The 18,554-nt window shown below is 33.1% G+C and overlaps 1 protein-coding gene across 1 annotated transcript; it reads right to left on the bottom strand.

Moving 5' to 3' along the window:
* Nucleotides 1–9,512: 9,512 nt before the first annotated feature.
* Nucleotides 9,513–13,563, bottom strand: LOC120177963 (UPF0496 protein At1g20180-like). Its single transcript, XM_039183941.1, has 2 exons — nucleotides 13,494–13,563; nucleotides 9,513–10,564 (listed from the first exon to the last, which is right to left on the bottom strand). Exons 1-2 carry the CDS (start codon nucleotides 13,561–13,563, stop codon nucleotides 9,513–9,515), a joined length of 1,122 nt encoding a protein of 373 aa, XP_039039872.1.
* Between the last annotated feature and the right edge of the window lie 4,991 nt (nucleotides 13,564–18,554).

Consider the following 18,554-nt stretch of genomic DNA (forward strand, 5'->3'; position numbering starts at 1 on the left):
TATTTTTTTAAAAAAATATCCTTATTATGTCATTGAATAATAAAAATTCTACGAATGTTAAATTACAAATTTATCCTTAAACTATTTTAGATTTACAAAAAAATATATAATTAAAATTTTATATGAAGTTCAGGGGTTATAATAAAATTTTAACATTTCATTAAACCTTTTTATATTTTCAATTTTGTAAAAATATATATATAAATTTTATGAATTTAATTTTTTTAAAGAAAATATATAAATATTTTCCAACTTGTTAAAAAAACAAATATATAATAAAGACAATTTGGTCAAATATACATTCCAATAATATTTTATTCCTTTAACAAAACACAGTAATCTTACATTCCTGCTAAACCAACCAAACACAAAATACAATATTCCAGTAATCCTATTCACTGGTAATCTTTTATTTCCACTGATAATCTTATATTCCGTGAACCAAATGCACCCTTAAGGTTTTGAAACCCTAGATTTGTTTAGATTCTGGCCGCTCATTCATGCCTCGATCGCATGGCTCTCCTTCATACGGCACTTGATGGAAATGATGAAAGCCTAGTGTGTTAAGCTGGGTCAGGCTTTGCTTGTTGGGCCTTCTCTGTTGAGTGCTCCAATTGGGTTTGCTTGCTGTGTCAAGCAAGCTAATTCTGTTGGGCCAACCAGGCCTGTTTGTTGGTTCAGGCAGACGAGCTTCACCCTTGAACCTTTGCTAGGTTTAAACTTGGACTTGGATGCTTGTGCTTCAATTTGGACCTTGGTTTGTGGACCTTAAGATTAGTCCTAAAAATAAAGATAAAGTAAAAATAAATACTACTACTAATAATGATGATATAATAATAATAGTAGTAGTAATAATAAATAATAATACTATATTTTTAAAATTATATTATATACGTTTTCAAAATACTATATGTAATATGTCTTCTAAAAACTTATATAATATGTTTTCAAAAATATTTTCAAAAATTATATATATGTTATCAAAAATTATATTATATATGATTTTCAAAAACTATATATAATATGTTTTTAAAATTATAATATGTTTTTATAATACGTTTTTAAAACCATATCATATATTTTCAAAAAAAACTATATTATATATTTTTAAAACACACATTTTTATAGTAAGTTTTCAAAATTATATCATATATTTTCAAAAAATTATATTATATATTTTCAAAACATATATATATATATATTTCGAAAAACATATGTATTTTTTGAAAATTATATATTATTTTCAAAAAATATATATTATTTATACTAAACATTTTATGTACAAAATAGTAGATAATTCCTGACAAAAGTGGGTTTTTACAGCATTAATAGATGATATTTTCGATTTGCAGAAACCATTAAGCTCTATATTTGCTTTTGCATAAACTTTTACTAATCAACCTTTCATTCACCAATAATATATAGAGAAAATAACCTCCGTGACCAAAAATGCCTTATAATATACGATTTTAACAACTTTTTTTGGATTTGCCAAAATGACCAACTAAATCGCAATGCGATCGATAATTCGCAATGCGATCTCCGGTATCGCAAATCAGTTTCCAGATTCGCAACGCGATTCTAACTATCGCATTGCGATTTCCCAAATTCACGTTGCGATTTTCCTAATTCGCAATACGAATACGTAAATCGCAACGCGATTAAGTAAATCACAATGCGAATTAGGAAAATCGCAATGCGAATACGTAAATCGCAATGCGAATCTGACTATCACAATGTGATTTACATAACGCCATTCGTATTAACACGTTTTTTTTTTCAAATTCCAAACACGAATTTTTTCTTAATATATCGGAAACTGAACCGTCCACAGTAATTACAACTCATAACCTCAAACCTAAAATCACAACACTCAGTCCCATCTTCATCTCTCACTCTCTACGGCGAAATCCATCCCCATCTCCAAAGATTTCCGTCCCCATCGCCGGCAAAATCCCTCACAACCATTCACGGTCAGAAATCCCTCAAAATCATTCAGAAATGGAAAATCAACCTCCGAGGGTTATTTTTTTAATTATTTTTATTTTGAAATTTTTGCATTATTTTAGGTTTTTCATATTGAAATTGATGATAAGTTTACTGGTAATTTCAATAATAGATTAACCATTTCACTTAGATTTCTTATTAAATTCATTCGATTGCTGCCAATACTGCTAAACTGTTTAGTATTTAACCCTGTGAAGTTAGTATTTGTCTTTGTTTTGTCTTTTGGTTGAAGTAATGCAGAAGAAGAATAGTTTCGAGAATGAAAATCGCAACGCGGAAATGACTATCGCAACGAGAGAATCGCAACGCGAAATGAAAATCGCAACGAGACAATCGCAACGCGAAACCAAAATCGCATTGCGATTCTCTCGTTGCGATTTTCATTTCGTGTTGCGATTCTCTCGCTGAGATAGTCATTTCCGCGTTGCGATTTTCATTCTCTCGTTGCGATTTTCATTTCAACCAAAAGACAAAACAGTGTTGCAAATTTTAGTTTCAAGAATAAACTACTATTTATGTTTATTGTTTTTGGTATATCTTCACAGTGTAGTTTTTGGTATATCTAACTTGGTATGTTTATTGTTTTTGTAGAAATTTTTTTCGGCTTCATTGACATTAAGGAATAAAGTTAGCCTAGCCACTACAATTGCTTCGAAGCTTTCACCTGCACAAAGAAAATTGTTTGAGGAAACCTGCTTCGGGCCATGGCTGAGAGTACAGCATCCGGGTGGAGATGCTAATTTGACCCATTTGTGGCTTCAGACCATGACTAGCGATCTACCCGACAGTATACAACGTGGTGAGGAAGAGATATGGTTTCATTTTCCACCGGCGTATACTTGTTTTGGGCGGAAGGAGTTCTGCTTAATCACTGGTCTACGATTCGGACACGATGATGTAGGCCGGTACACTCGTCATATCACCCGCCCATCATGGTTATCCAGGGTTTTTCCTGATGAGTCAATAGAGAAGCCGAACTTACACATCGACGACCTGAAGAAATTGTTTAATAAGAAAGATGGTTTTACTCGGATGAATGACGTCGATGTTGTCCGAGTATGCCTTCTACTACTTTTGTATGCCAGCTTTTTAGGCAGAGAGGCCAGACAACCTATTCCTCAGGAGCTAATATTATTGGTAGAGGACCTAAATACATAGAATCTGTTTCCGTGGGGTTTGTATATATGGAAAGCTACCTGGACTAAGTTGTCGTCTGCCTTTGATGACCGTAAAAGTTTACGGGGCGATGGGTCGAAATACACTTTGTCAGGCTTTGTTTGGGCCTTTAAGGTAAGAATTTCTATATAATATTTTAAAAATTATAATTAATTATTTAACAATTACTAATGTTTATAGATTTGGATATTTGAGGCTTTCCCCAGCATGCAGACATATGTATTAAAAACCTCAAATGATATTCCTAGGGTTATTTACTAGAAGAGGAAACGTCTGTTGGATTGGGAAGACTTAATACCATATGCGACAATGAATAATGTAAGTTAACACAAATACTATCATATATAAACAAGTTATTAATAGTAGACGTTTAACTTTGTTTGAGTTTTTATATTTTTAGGAAGCCAACACTCCATTAATGAGACTGACACCCACGGAGGCTGAGCTTGCCACTGATTGGTGGCAAGCTAGTCAACGTTTTCTTGATGGCACGAATGATGAGCAGCCTCCACTTTCTCTACTTCGAGAGCCATCACCTCACCCAGAGCCATCACCTGATCGACCCGACTATACACCTCTACAACGAGAGCCATCACCTATCCCGTCACATCATCGAGCCTCTTCTCCACCATCACCTCATGATAGTCGACCGGCAAAGATGCCACGACTTCTATCTCCCTGTTCTCCACCTCCACCTCCACGGGATGAGTCAAGGGAGTTACGTGATGAGGTCAATGCCTTGCGTGAGGAGATCAGTACTCTACGCGATAACGATGGTGCATGGCGTGTGGAGGTGTCTACTTTACGTGGTGAGGTTGCCGCTCTACGTGAGATGGTAGTATCGTTGTAGAATGAGGTTTATACTCTACGCAACGAGGTAAGTTTAAGATTTTCCATATTTAACTTGATGATAAATTTACTCGTAATTTCACTTAGATTAACCATTTCACTTAGATTGCTTAGTAAATTTATTCGATTGCTGCCAATACTGCTAAACTGTTTATTCTTTAACAGTGTGAAGTTAGTATTTGTCTTTGTTTTCACTGTTTAAATATAATGTCTGTTTATTTACTGATTTTTGTATTTAATTATTTAGCGGCCCGATAAGGTGGATGCTTTACGTCGGGTTTTTCTTGCACGACGGAGTTCACGCATCAGACGGCGTGCACGTACTATTAAGTCTCTGTACACCCCAATAGTGCGAAGACACCGCAAGAAGAAGCCCGACTTGCCTGTCATCCCTCAAGAGTCCACTCCTATCGTTGAAGAGGCCCCTATCATTCCTCGAGAGTCCCCTCCCACCGTTCAAGAGGCCACTGTCATCGTTGAATAGGTCCCTCCCACCATTCAAGAGACCGATTCACATGGCGTCATATGTAAGATTCTTGAGAAACCCTCTGACGTGCCGGACATGATGGATGAGAGTTGGCTCTCGTATGAGTTACCGGCCAGTACCATTCCGGTATCTGAAGTGGAGAGGAGACAACTACCGGACACAATTCTGGATAACACCCTTTGGGCTAAGACCGGAGTTGATTTTTATCTACATGAGCGGAGCTAGGGGTGTTTCACTGACATATGCAAGCTCAACGATGATATATATTTGTTGCTTGATCGGTCTTGGTGGGGCGTATTATTAGGGGTTGAAGACAATGACTATTTCGATGGAGGGGTAAGTCTTATATTTTTCTTATATTTCAATTTGATTTTTTTTTTAAATTTATGTAAATCACTAATATATGTCTTTTTTTATAAAACAGCATATCGATGCGTGGGTGTCACGTCTTCTAATAATTAGGAAACTTAAGAAAAATAAAAGAAATACACGATATACAATTATGCCGACGTCTTTTAACGCCGTTCACTTGAAGAATCAACGAGATGAATCATTTACGTTGGGAAATGGACAAGCTGAACTTTATCCTGCATGGTGGGAGGTCGATAAGGTTAGTATTTATTTTAGATTGAGTTTAAAGGTATTCATAAATAAGTGCGCAAATGAATGAATTATTACTTATGATTGCAGGTGTTTATCCCTATTTTGGAAAGTAAACATTGGCTTCTCGTCGAGCTTCAGCTCCCATCCCTTAAGGCAATAGTATATGACAGCATGATAAATTACATATCATTGGCTGATTTAAGAGATATTATTAAGGGATGGAGCTCTCATTTGGCTAAATTCTTGGATGCGATAAATTATTGGACTCGTTCTGGAAACAAGAAGCCAAAGAAGCTCAATATTACAGTTAGCAGAGACGAGACCACACCACAACAAACGAAGGAAGCCAGAGGGGATTGTGGTCCTCTCGTATGCATGTGCTTGGAGCGTTTGACGACAGGAAGTACACATTTTCTACCTCCCACCGATAGAGATAGAGGTGCAGTAGGCTTGTGGTTTCGACATTTTATGGCTAGAGCGATATATGCGAGACGCTTCCTACCTGCATCCGCGTTATGAAAGTGTCCATAAACAATTTGTAAGTCAAATGCAAGTGTTGTTAAACATATTTACTCTTTTTGGTTTAAAAATGTTTGGTTAAGTAGCTAGAATTCAATAATTTGTTGTTTGTAGGTTTTAGTTGTATAGAAAGTGTTGTTGATTCAATGTTTGGTTTCTGCAGGTTAATCCTGAAGTGAGCTGCGTGAAATGGATGTATGGGTGCAAAAGTTGATTTCATTATTATTTTTTGATTGTTTAATTGATTTGTAAAATATGATTTGTAAATGTTGATTTGTTTAATTGATGTGTACATAATATTTGTGCTTGTTTAATTGATTGAAATGTAATAGTTGATTTGTTGATTTCAATCTACATTATGTTGAATGCAAAACAGACTATCGCAACGCGGAAATGAAAATCGCAATGCGAAATGAAAATCGCAACGAGTGAATCGCAATGCGATTTTCATTTCGCATTGCGATTTTCATTTCGCATTGCGATTTTCATTTTGCATTGCGATTTTCATTTCGCATTGCGATTCTCTCGTTGCGATAGTCATTTCCGCATTGCGATAGTCAATTCCGCATTGCGATGGTCAAATGAATGCCTAATAAGTGATAACAACTAAACAGATCATAGCAATTTTCAAACTCAAGTTACTAATACATGCCTAACTGGAAATGTTAAAAGTTCACACATAAAATCCACATAATACAACGTTTGCATTTAAAAATCACCTAAGTTAACAGTCCCAAAAGGTGAAGCCGGTTGTGATTGGGATTTTAAAAATTATTTCGATTTTGATTGCCTTTTGCTTGACACCATATGAGCTTTGGATTTTGATGAGGATCCATATTTTGGTAGTTGCATATAGGAACGGATGTCGCCGGAGAGAGTGATAGATGGAGATGGAATGAGTTGCGATTTAGGGATTTAGGTTATGAGTTGCTGCTGCTGCGTATTTATATACCCAAAACATTTGTGTTGCGAAATTAAAACCTGTTACGAATTCAGAAATCGAGTTACGAATTTGAAATTCAGTATTGCGATAGTCAAAATCTCGTTGCGATTTACTAAATCGCAATACGATTACGTAAATCGAAGTGCGAATTAGGAAAATCGCAATGCGATTACGTAAAGCGCAATGCGAATAAGGAAAATCGCAATACGATTACGTAAATCGCAATACGAATTAGGAAAATCGCAATGCGATTACGTAAATCGCAATGCGATTACGTAAATCGCAATGCGATTACGTAAATCGCAATGCGATTACGTAAATCGCAATGCGAATACGTAATCGCAATGCAATTTACGTAATCGCATTGCGATTTTCCTAATTCGCATTACGATTTACGTAATCGCATTGCGATTTTCCTAATTCGCATTGCGATTTACGTAATCGCATTGCAATTTATGTATTCGCATTGCGAATTAGGAAAATCGCAACGTGAATTTGGGAAATCGCAATGCGATAGTCAGAATCGCGTTGCGAATCTGGAAACTGATTTGCGATACCGGAGATCGCGTTGCGAATTATCGATCGCATTGCGATTTAGTTGGTCATTTTGGCAAATCCAAAAAAAGTTGGTTAAAATCGTATATTATAAGGCATTTTTGGTCACTGAGGTTATTTTCTCTAATATATATAGGTATACACAGGGCCGATACTGACATTTTAAGGGTCCTAGGCAAAATAAGAGATAAGGGCCTCTAAAAAAATAACTTAAAATTCAAGAATAAATTTCGGTAAACGCCAAACAAATTTTTTCATAAAAAATTGTACGAGTATATTCTATTACATCAACCAACATTATTTTACCAAATATATAAAGAGACATCACAATTTTTCACTCAATTTACTCATATTATGTCTTCAATCATCTCTTAGAATCGTTTCTCTCAATCGAAAATTGACGTCTCTCACATACAAAACAACATACACAAATTCTCATAAGAAACAGTTTCTTCTAGCATTTTGAGATGCAAAGTCATTGATAATAACATCAACATCAATGTTTCCTATCATCTCCTTCTCAATAGCTAATGTTGCTAAACCATTCAACATTTCTTGTGACATTGATGACCTCAAGTACGTTTTTATTAATTTAAGCTTTGAGAAACTTCTTTCGGCTGAAGCTACGGTCACAGACACAGTTAATAAAATCCTATAAGCAATTGAAGCATTCGGATAACAATCTGCAGATTTGAAAAACTTAAGAATTTTATGTCCAAGATAATGATAATGAATTTCACGATCCTGAATGCGTCTAACATGATCTTGTATAATCACATCAAACTCTGCAATCATTTCAATCAATCCCAGAAAATTACCATTGTTATCTTGATATAGTTTTTAATTGGATCCTCGAAAATACAAGATTATGTTTAGCAATACATTTCACAACTGAGAATATTCTTTATAACACTTGTCTCCAACACACTTTCTCTTTCATAATCTCTTCTTGCAAATTTTTATCGATTGTTTGTTTTTTTATCCAATCTTACTCTAAATTCATTCCAAGTATTCATATTAGTCATATGTTCAATACTATTTTCATGTTGTTTAAGCCTTTGGCTAATATGTTTCCAATCACTTAAACCATCATTTGCTAACAAACTTACATTACTAATCGATTTGAACAACTTGCAACAAAAAACAATATAGTTTGTCAACATTTTTGGAATAAACTAACCATTTTTATCACTAGTCTCACCATTGCTCAACTTTCTAAAATAACATGCATATGATAAATGTCTATAATATTTATCAACAGGAAATTCAATATCCATTTCTCTTATGGGCCTTTTGTCAACAAATATATCCATCGCATTATTGTCAAGATTCTCCCAATTTATATGATCATATATATTCAAATGAGGAAGTGTTTCTTCACCAATGGCTAAATTTCAATATTTTCATCCATTGGCACATCATTAAAGTCAATTGGAACATTTTTTTCATCATATATAAAATTAAAATAACTTGAAAAATAAATACAACTTTTTTTAATTTATCATGAATTTTTAAATATTATCATTTCACTGTATCTATGCATCAAGTTATGATTAAATATTAAAATAAAATTAATAACTATTTTTTTGTCTCATAAAAAATAGTTACAATAATAGTTGAATTTTTAAATATTATCATTTCACTATATCTATGCATCAAGTTATAATTAAATATTAAAATAAAATTAATAACTAGAGTTTTTTGTCTCATAAAAAATTTAATTATAATTCAATAATTCTTATTTTTAGCATACTTTAAAGTTTAATAATTGGGTAGATTTTAGATTCAAGATTGCGAAGATAGCATTATACGCGGCAGTTGAATTAGAAAAACATTGTAAAAATTATGGAAGTATATAGGGTTATGCAAGTGAAAGAAAGCTTAATTTCATGGAAAATCCTCTTTTCATTCAATCTGGAGTTTGAAACACTTTCAATCAACATACGTTAAAATATACTGAATTAAATTCAACATGACATCCAATATACCAAAATGAATAATACCCAAAAACTAAAAGGATGTGAAATATAAGGATGGACCCCTCCAAACCTGGAATGGAAAATCGAAGTATAATGCTATCTTCTTCTAAGAATGGGCCCTCCAAACCTGTGGAATGGAAAATCTGCGGAAGTAAAGCAGCAGGAAGGATCCTGGGCAAATCGAAGTATCGGTGAGTCTTCTAATAAGAATAGCCCCTCCAAACCTGGACTCTAGGCGGTCACCCTCTACGTCTGGGCTCAGGGCCAACCCTGGGTATACACTATAAACACGTATAAATGAGAAGTAATGGTTTTTTTTCTTCTTCCCATTTACAAATATATGTGCACACACATATTGATATAATTTCTGTAATTGGCTCAGCCGGTGTCGTTTTCAGACCAGATAGGATGTAGTCATTTCCTTGATCACCAATGCTCTTGCTCGATTGATCGTCACAAGGCACAAATAAACATGTTCTTCAAGCTCCTGCACCTGTTTCCAGAATCCAGAATTGCACTTGTTTAACTCCTTGACAATTTGCAGACAAAATCTATGATCTTCCCTTTGTCTCTCCAAACAAATCTGTATGATTTCCTTCTTGTGTTCAACTTCATCATTCATCCTCGAAACAATCCGACTCATCGTATCGAAATCCCGATTCAAAATGTAAGTCCCCTTCGCTGCAACATCGAGCTGATCCCCGACTTTCCTCAGAAACCCACATTTCAAACACGGGAGTTTCTTGAAAATCATCGTCTTCTTCTTCTTTAAAAGCTTTACTGGTACAAAGCTCAGAATCGCAGGCGCCATCAACAATGGTGCAAGAGTATGCACTGCGATAACTATAGCTATTACCACAATCAATCCACAAGCCGTCATTAAACAAATCCCGGACGCTTTGTGAATGAACTTGATCATCTTTATCTTCCTCGAAACCTTCCTTTTCTTTGATTTAAGATGGTGCAATATCGATGAGTATTTCTCGTTAATCGTCTTGAAATCATGTTTGTTAGGGTTGGAAAACGGGTTTTTCAGGGCTACGAATGAGTTCAATTCGGAAAGAACTTGTCCGAACTTCTCAGGAGAACGATAATACTCGTCCAACGAATCGATTGCTCCTTGGATGAACTGATAATAACGTTGGATTTGATTGATTTTTGCGAGGAGATGACCACAAATCCTCGATGCTTCGGCACTAACGTCGAAATAATCGAGGATTAGGGTTTTGAGTTCGGGTAATTCGGCAAGGATTGTGGATTCTAAGATGGAAGATACGGTGTCTTGGCAGGGTTCCAAGAGCTGAAAGAACTTGAATGGAGAAGATGGTTCATTGGCTAATACTTGAGCTTTTGAGGAAAATTCTAAGTATGATTTGGTTCTTAATGTACTAAGGTATTCATCATTTACATTCAAGCTTTTTCGAGCATCTCTCACATCTTTCTCACCTGAAAAAGAAATTAAATCGCAAATTTAATAGATTATATATTGAAGATAAGTGGGAAAAAAAGAATACATGCATAGAAATGAAATATTTTTATAAATTTTTGACTTTATAATTAATTTAATTATTATTTGTTTCTTATATGTGCACGTCTGGGGGATAAATATTTTCGCTAAATATAGGAAGTTTCATCAATAATTCATTCATTTGCTTTGTTGAAGAAGCGATCAAGGTTGTTTTATGATAAAATATTATTTGACTTAATTTAATTTAATTACATATCATTAAATTTTTTAAAGTTTGGGTTCAAGCCGTATTTCTTCAATGTAAGACCAGATTTAGATTTATGATAAAATATATTTAACTCGACACGATTCAATAATAATAGTATAATATTTCTTTATATATATATAAGAATAATTGCTATACTACATCTTTATATATATATACGGAGTAGGGTACAAAGTTTTACCTTAAAAATCAAGTCATGTTTTAGATTAAGTAGAGTTTTTCTAAACTCGGATTGTACCAGATGATAAGTGAAAGGATATTATACTTAAACCAATTTCATGTGAACCAAAAATTTGATCCGATCCCGTCCATGATTATCCCTAATTGTGATTAATAAATTCATTTAAAAAATAGAGTGAATATAAGGTTATATTTATTCAACGATTCTCAATTATTTGACAATAAACGCTTATACTTCTACATATACGATGTTCAAACCCAAGATCTCAAGTAATAAATCTCTTAATTACATAGATTATTTGTTTCATTAAAAAATTCATTTTTCCTACTCCATAAGAAAAACACAATAATGAAATTAAGAATAAGATGATCCCAAACTTTACTTCTATTGTTTTGTACAATTAAATTTTAAATACCGCGTCTTGTAAATTTTAGATTTAAATGTAGACATTTATAATATCTTTCTCATTTTCCACGACTACATAGTTGAATCCATTCCAATAACTTTTATTTTGTTACTAGTTTGAATTCATTTTAGTAACCTTTTCTCTACTAATTTTAAGTTAGAACAAAAACACAAATAAAGCCTGAACTTAAAGTTCATCCAGTTCATAATAGATAACATTCAACAAATCTAATATTCAAATTCTAACATCAACAATCTATGCGATTTCATTAGCAAAAAAATAACATATAAAGAAGAATGATAGTTGTATTACATTAGGAAGTTGTCGTAACCGTCTTTCGGTTGGTCCCGGAATTGGGCTTCGACTTAGGAAAAATGATTAGAAGTCGTCACCGACCATTTATTTTAAAGCAAACAGGTTGACCGGATACCTTATTTCTTACCTGATCTGCATCTTACCAGTGATATGTCGGATTCGGGAGTCGGTTACAGTCAAAGAAGGGTTAGCACCATTGAACTGCCCTTTCGGTACCATGCAATTTCCAGTTGTCTTTGATTAAGAAAGTTGTAAATTTAAATTAAAAGGTAAAACGGCGATCCAAATTACTTAACTCTAATGATTTTGCAAATGTGTCCTTAAAGAATCAAAAAGTGTTAGAAAGAAAGGTGATGAAGATAAATTGAAAATAAAGCAAATGAAATAAAGAAGAAAAAAGACAAGAAAATTAAACAAATAATAAATAAATAATAACATACAAAATAATGATAAAAATTAAACAACATAATTAATATGGAAGTGGTAAAAATAAAAGGATTAAAAAATAAAGATAAAAAAAAGACAAATAAGGAAAAAAGATAAATAAATGAAAAAAATAAACAAAAAATAAATCAATTAATAAATAAAGAAAATAGAAAAAATAAAACGAAAGAACGAGGAAGAAAAGATAAAATACAAAAAGAAATAAAATATGTATATATATATTAACTTTTAAACTAAAGGTAAAAAAATATTAAGAAATAACATAAAATATATACATAAATATATAAAATAAAAATGTTAAAAAATAAAGAAAATAAGATAAAATAAGTAGTAAATAATAATAGAAAAAAATATAGAAAAAAAATATAGAAAAAAATAAAAAATAATAAGGAAACAAATAATATATTTATATTAATTAAAAAAGGACGGGATTGAAATAAAAGTGAAATTTGAGGGCCAACTTTGAATAAAATCAGGGTTAAAATGGAAGTTTGTAAACAGAAGGGACCAAAAACTCGGTTTACCCTATTTAAAACAAAAACACGCGGATCCTATGCGGGTATAGGTTGGGTCGGGAGGTTCGATGGGCTCAGTATTTAAGTTAAAAAAATTTAACTCTCATATTCCCTCATTTTCAAAACAGAAAAGAAAGAGAGAGTTGAAGCTCTCTCAACCTTCCCTCGCCGGGGAAGGGAACGCCGCCCGTCAACGACGATAACCAAGGCGGCTCACGGTTGTCGGTGCGGCGGCACACGACGGTCCTTAGGACAAAACGGTCCCAAAAGTTCCTCTCCATCACCCTAAGCCTATTTCTCAAATAGTTTTAGCCTAAAAACAATCTAAACGACGTAGATCTACAATATTACCTCTCGAAAAACGGAACTTCGGCAACCCTTCTGACTCCTCGATGCTTCAAACGGCGGTGAGGACTCCCTTTTTCCTCTTATTTTTTAATGATTTTGGTGTAACTTTGTTTCAAATCTCACCGTATTTCTTGTGTAATTTTCACTCGTATTTCGTATGAATTTTTTGTGTAAAACCAATGTATTTTGTTGGGTATTCCATATCAAAAACACCCTGTTACAAATGGTCTTGATTACATGTATTTATAATAGAAAAAATAGACTATTTTTAGATTCCTATACAAAATAGACTTCTAATGCTCTTTGGTTACTTTTGGTTTGTCGTTGTTGACGTTCCTTGCGCCGGAGGATGCGGGGTTGTTGGAGGTGAGGTGTACGGCCGTGAAATCCGGGAGTGGCACTGCTGGGATGCGTCGCTGAGGTGAGACACAACCTGCTAGGGTTCTGGAAACCCTAGCCTGAACCGATTTGCTGGGCCATTTGGGCTGCTGAAGACGGGCCATTGTTAGGCCTATTGTGTTGTAAAGGCCTGTTATAGAAATAAAATAAATGTAAATGTATTAGTTTAATAAAATAATACTTATATAATATATATATATATATATAAATATATAGGTTTTTCCGGTCAAGAAAAGTGTCTACAGAAGCATACCTCTTATAACCTTAAAAGCTCAAAACTTTGCCCACATATTGATTTCTTCGTGTCTAAGAAGAAGAAGCTGGATTTGGAAGATCGAAACTCGAGCTAAGGAAAATAAATCAAAGATGGCTAGCTTCCAGGGAGAAATCTCTATGTACTGATAATAAGTTTGAGAATTCCTGGCAACACTATTCCTTATAAACAACCTTGCGAGCAACAAGGAATCGATAATGGAGGCTTTTCCACAATAATGAATGATGATATATATGATGCAACTGCCTAGGTTGCGGTGGGATTTCATATATCTTTGCCTTACATAACGCCTTTAACCAAAAAAATAATAAAAATAATAATTGAGGATTGTATCTCACTCCATCTTTACATTTTTATCGTATATTTAATATATTTATTTATACTTTTTTGCTTTTATGCCTATGCCTTCATTGTTTTTGTATTATATATTTTTTTTTACTTGGGACCATGAGAGAGCAAACTGCTAATATATGTCTAGATATTGCCAATCATAATTCTGAGGGAAATTCCTCCTTCCAATTATTTAGGACAAAAGCCTAAGAAATAACATGTACAACGGTCCCATGTCTTAAATAATTGTGGTTTGGTTAGAGAACTGGATTATTTTATAACAACAGAAAACCAATAATTAATCAAAACATGTTTACGTGTCGGTGCATTAACCGTTAACCGATCTCAGTTCGAATCGTCAATTTATGTCATATTCATATCATGTATCGAGTTTAAGAAATTGATGATTCTGAGCAGTCGGTTGGGTAACGTCGAGGCTTCATGGAAGGCCAGGCAAGACGTAGAGAGGTAGGGGAAGTGGGGGCTTTAATCCGTAACACTCCAACAACTCTCCTGTTTTTCAGTTGTCAACCAAAGGATTTTTTGGATAAAAAAGTGCTTTCTCTCTCTATCTCTCGGCTATTTATCCAAAAAAAAAACGTGGGTACTAGGTACATGCACGCCATTGAAAAAGATGGACGAAATAACATTTCGGGAATATATGAAAGAAGCAAGCAATTAAATTCCCATGCAAGATACTATTTATAGACATGTCAACACTTACTACAAGTTATTTTGGATTGGGTTTTAATTTTGTTTCATTAAATTATTGTTATTTAATTGAGTTTAAATTTAGACTCGATTGGACTAGTTAAATTAAAATTATTCATGAACACGAAAATCTAATTGCTTACCAGCTAAACAAACCTAGTTAAAGGAGTTCAAGCTATTTTGAATTTTATAACAAATCAAATTTGAGTCTTAAAAGTAAAAATTGTGAGCTGGAGCTGAGTTTCATGGATAAAACTCTTGTCAACCGTCTCTTGGGGCGACAAAATTGTTATCTTTTATACTAATAACGAGTGTTTATGGATAGGATGAGTCTACAACGTGTGTCATTCACCACTAACGATAAACATCGATATCCACCATTATTTTTTATAAATATTTTAAAATTTTAGGACTCAAAGGGTAATTAAACCTTTTTATATTTGAGTTCCAAATGGTTTCACCAAACATCTCCTGTCCTTACTTTTATATATTTAATAAATTATTAAATATTAGTTTTAGATTAAATTAAGCGTAAAGGATAGTAATGGTCATTGAACTTTTTTGAAGCTTGCATTTAGGTCCCCTAACTTTTAAAACTTATAATATAATCATCCAACATTTAGTCCGTTTGCATTATGGTCTCCGACTTAACTGACCGTTTGACGCAGTTACACTGTCGTTATAAGAAGATGACATGGAAGTCCTCCAACATTTAGTCTATTTTCAATATGGTCATTGAACTTTTCAGACGCTTGCATTTAGGTCCCCCAACTTTTAAAACTTGAAACACAATCCTCAATTTCATTCTAAACCCCAAATTCCAAAATAATTCAATTACATTTTAAACCCTAAATTCTAAAATACTTCAATTTAAGGTTTAGAATGTAATCAAAGTATTTTGGAATTTGGGGCTTAGAATGTAATTGAAGTGTTTTAGAATTTTGAACATGAATTTGTTATTTGACATTGTTTACTTCAATATAAATTTGAGGTTTGTTGCATGCACATCCAATGGCTACCGAACTTTGAACATGAAAAGTGCACCTATATTGCATAAACCGTTGAAGTATTAATGGCCTACCCTTTTAACATATAATTTCTTTTGATGCTCCATGTTTAATGTTCCTCAATAGCCAAACATAATGAGAATCTAAAGTAGATAGCGAAACTAAAATCATAGGACCCCATTATTCTTGTAAATTCATGGCATGTCAGCAATAAAAGAGATTGTAAAACATAGATGACACTGCAACAAACATATATATGCCAGAAATTAAGGTACAAATGTGCAATGACCGAACAACATATCAAGTAGTTGCTCCAAATATACAACCCTGTCATGATGTCTTTCGAGTTATGTGCATGCTTAATTATCTTCTAAAGCTATAATTCAATACAAATTCAATTGTAAAATTTCCAAAACATGTAAAAAAATCCAATTTGTTCATGATATATCAATCCCATAATCAACATGAACTTATTAAAAAGAATACAAGCTCACAGGACACCGAAAACCACATGTCGAATCAATACAATTCTCATTAACAAGTACCAGCAGTCTCTCGGATTGAACCTGGCGATTTCACTATATCTATACTTACAACCATTTCCCTGATTTAAAGAAATTCTAATCTAACATGTTGTGAGATCAGAGAATTGGTTATGAGTATCAACATAGTGAAATCGCCATGCTCAATTTGAGAGACTGCTGTTACTAGTTTACTGGGAATTGTTTTGATCTGACCTGTGGTTTTCGGCATCTTGTGAGCTTGTATTCTTTTTTAATAAGTTCATGTTGATTATGAGACTGATATATCGTAAACGAATTGGATTTTTTACATGTTTTGGAAATTTTACAGTTGAATTTGTATTGAATTATAGCTTTAGAAGACAATTCTGCATGCAAGTAACTTGAAAGGCATCATGACAGGGTAATATATTTGGAGCAGCAACTTGATATGTTGCCCAGTCATTGCAAATTTGCACCTTCATTTCTGGAATATATATGTTTGTTGCAGTGTCCTTTATTGTTGACATGTCATGAATTTACAAGAATTATGGGGTCATATGATTTTAGTTCCACTATCTGCTTTAGATTCTCATCATGTTTGGCTATTGAGGAACATTAAACATGGAGCATTAGAAGCAAGTATATGTTAAAAGGGTAGGCCATTAATGCATTTGCAACTGGTAATGTTGTATTTGGCATCTAATGTCTATTTTAAACAACCCATTTGACGCCTTAGCTTTTGGAGTGACTATGATCGAACCTCTTTCCCTTTATTTATTAAGTCCTCATTTTGAATAAGTTATTAATTGATATTCTTGGTTTATTTTAGTTATTGCTTGGTTTATGAACTAAAACTCTTTACTATTTTGGCAGCCGTTAGATGTGCATGCTCAAGTTCCATCCAAACCTATTGGATTGTCAAACCAAAGTGCATTAACTACGAACAAGACAAATTGGCCTTGTTACTTTTACTTCAACGGTTTATATGTAATAAACGTGATAGATGCACTTTTCATGTTCAAAGTGTTGCAGTCGTTGGATGTACATACAATAAACCTCAAATTTATATAGAAGTAAACATTGTCAAATAGCAAATTTATGTTCAAAATACTTCAATTACATTCTAAACCCCTAATCCCAAAAATACTTCAATTATATTCTAAACCCTAAATTAAAGTATATTAGAATTTAGGGTTAAAATGTAATTAAATTATTTTGGAATTTGGGGTTTAGAATGAAATTAAGGATTGTGTTGCAAGTTTTAAAAGTTGGGGGACTTAAATGCAAGCTTCAGAAAAGTTCAATGACCATTACTATACTTTACCCTTAAATTAATTTTAAAATTCAAATCACCCTTAAATCACGTGAGATTTTATTCAATCTTTTATAAGAACGGGAAGCATTGTTCATCTTCTCCACAACTAAAGAAGAAAAGCTACTGTCGGTCAGAGTGATTTCAACAATCCTTATCATTGGTAAATTTATTTTTTGGAGTTGTTGCTATTTTTGTCAATCCCATCTCCGATCGTCATCGAAAAAACTAAAGTTAAACATATTTGAAAGATTCACACGTTTTTCTGTCTTTCCGACCACCTAGGTCCCATCTTTTTCGGTCGTTGTCGTTGTCGTAAGTCTTGTCTTTCTTATTTAACTGCAATACTTAACTATTGATCAGAACCATTATCTACTGGTTACTTTCTCGTTTAATTTTCTACGTCATCTTTGCTTTGGTTCTGATTTTTACATGATTTGTTAGGCATGTTCGTCTTTTTGGCCTTATTTTTTTCCTACATAATTCATGAATATTTACATTTTATCAAACATTATCAGGGTATTGAACAAGCAAAAAATTATTCCTTTGTTGTCAAAAAAAACCAAACCTTTCTTTTTAAGGTTTGGTAATTTGTTTATTTTAGAATTATTGATACATAATAACAATAAAAAATAGATAAAAACAATAAACTTAAATGAATAATCGACAATCATGTGCAATTAAATCAAAATATAATAATTCATCATAATTCTACCAAATTATAATAGTTCATCGCAATTTAAAAAGTATTATTCTTAAACATTTTACACACCACCAATTTTTATTTGGTTGCCAATCGAAAATAGTTGGATTATTCTCCATATTTTTCAATTCATGATTGTATGATGCATGCACTAAGATAATGAATTGTATACAACTATTATTTTTATAATTGGAGTACATCAGTGTGCTTCATATCCCGATCAGAATGCTTGTTTGAAGAAGATGTAGGAGTTTT

Source organism: Hibiscus syriacus, unplaced genomic scaffold, assembly GCF_006381635.1.
Source record: "Hibiscus syriacus cultivar Baekdansim isolate YM2019G1 unplaced genomic scaffold, ASM638163v2 tig00003480_pilon, whole genome shotgun sequence".
Lineage (NCBI taxonomy): Eukaryota > Viridiplantae > Streptophyta > Magnoliopsida > Malvales > Malvaceae > Hibiscus > Hibiscus syriacus.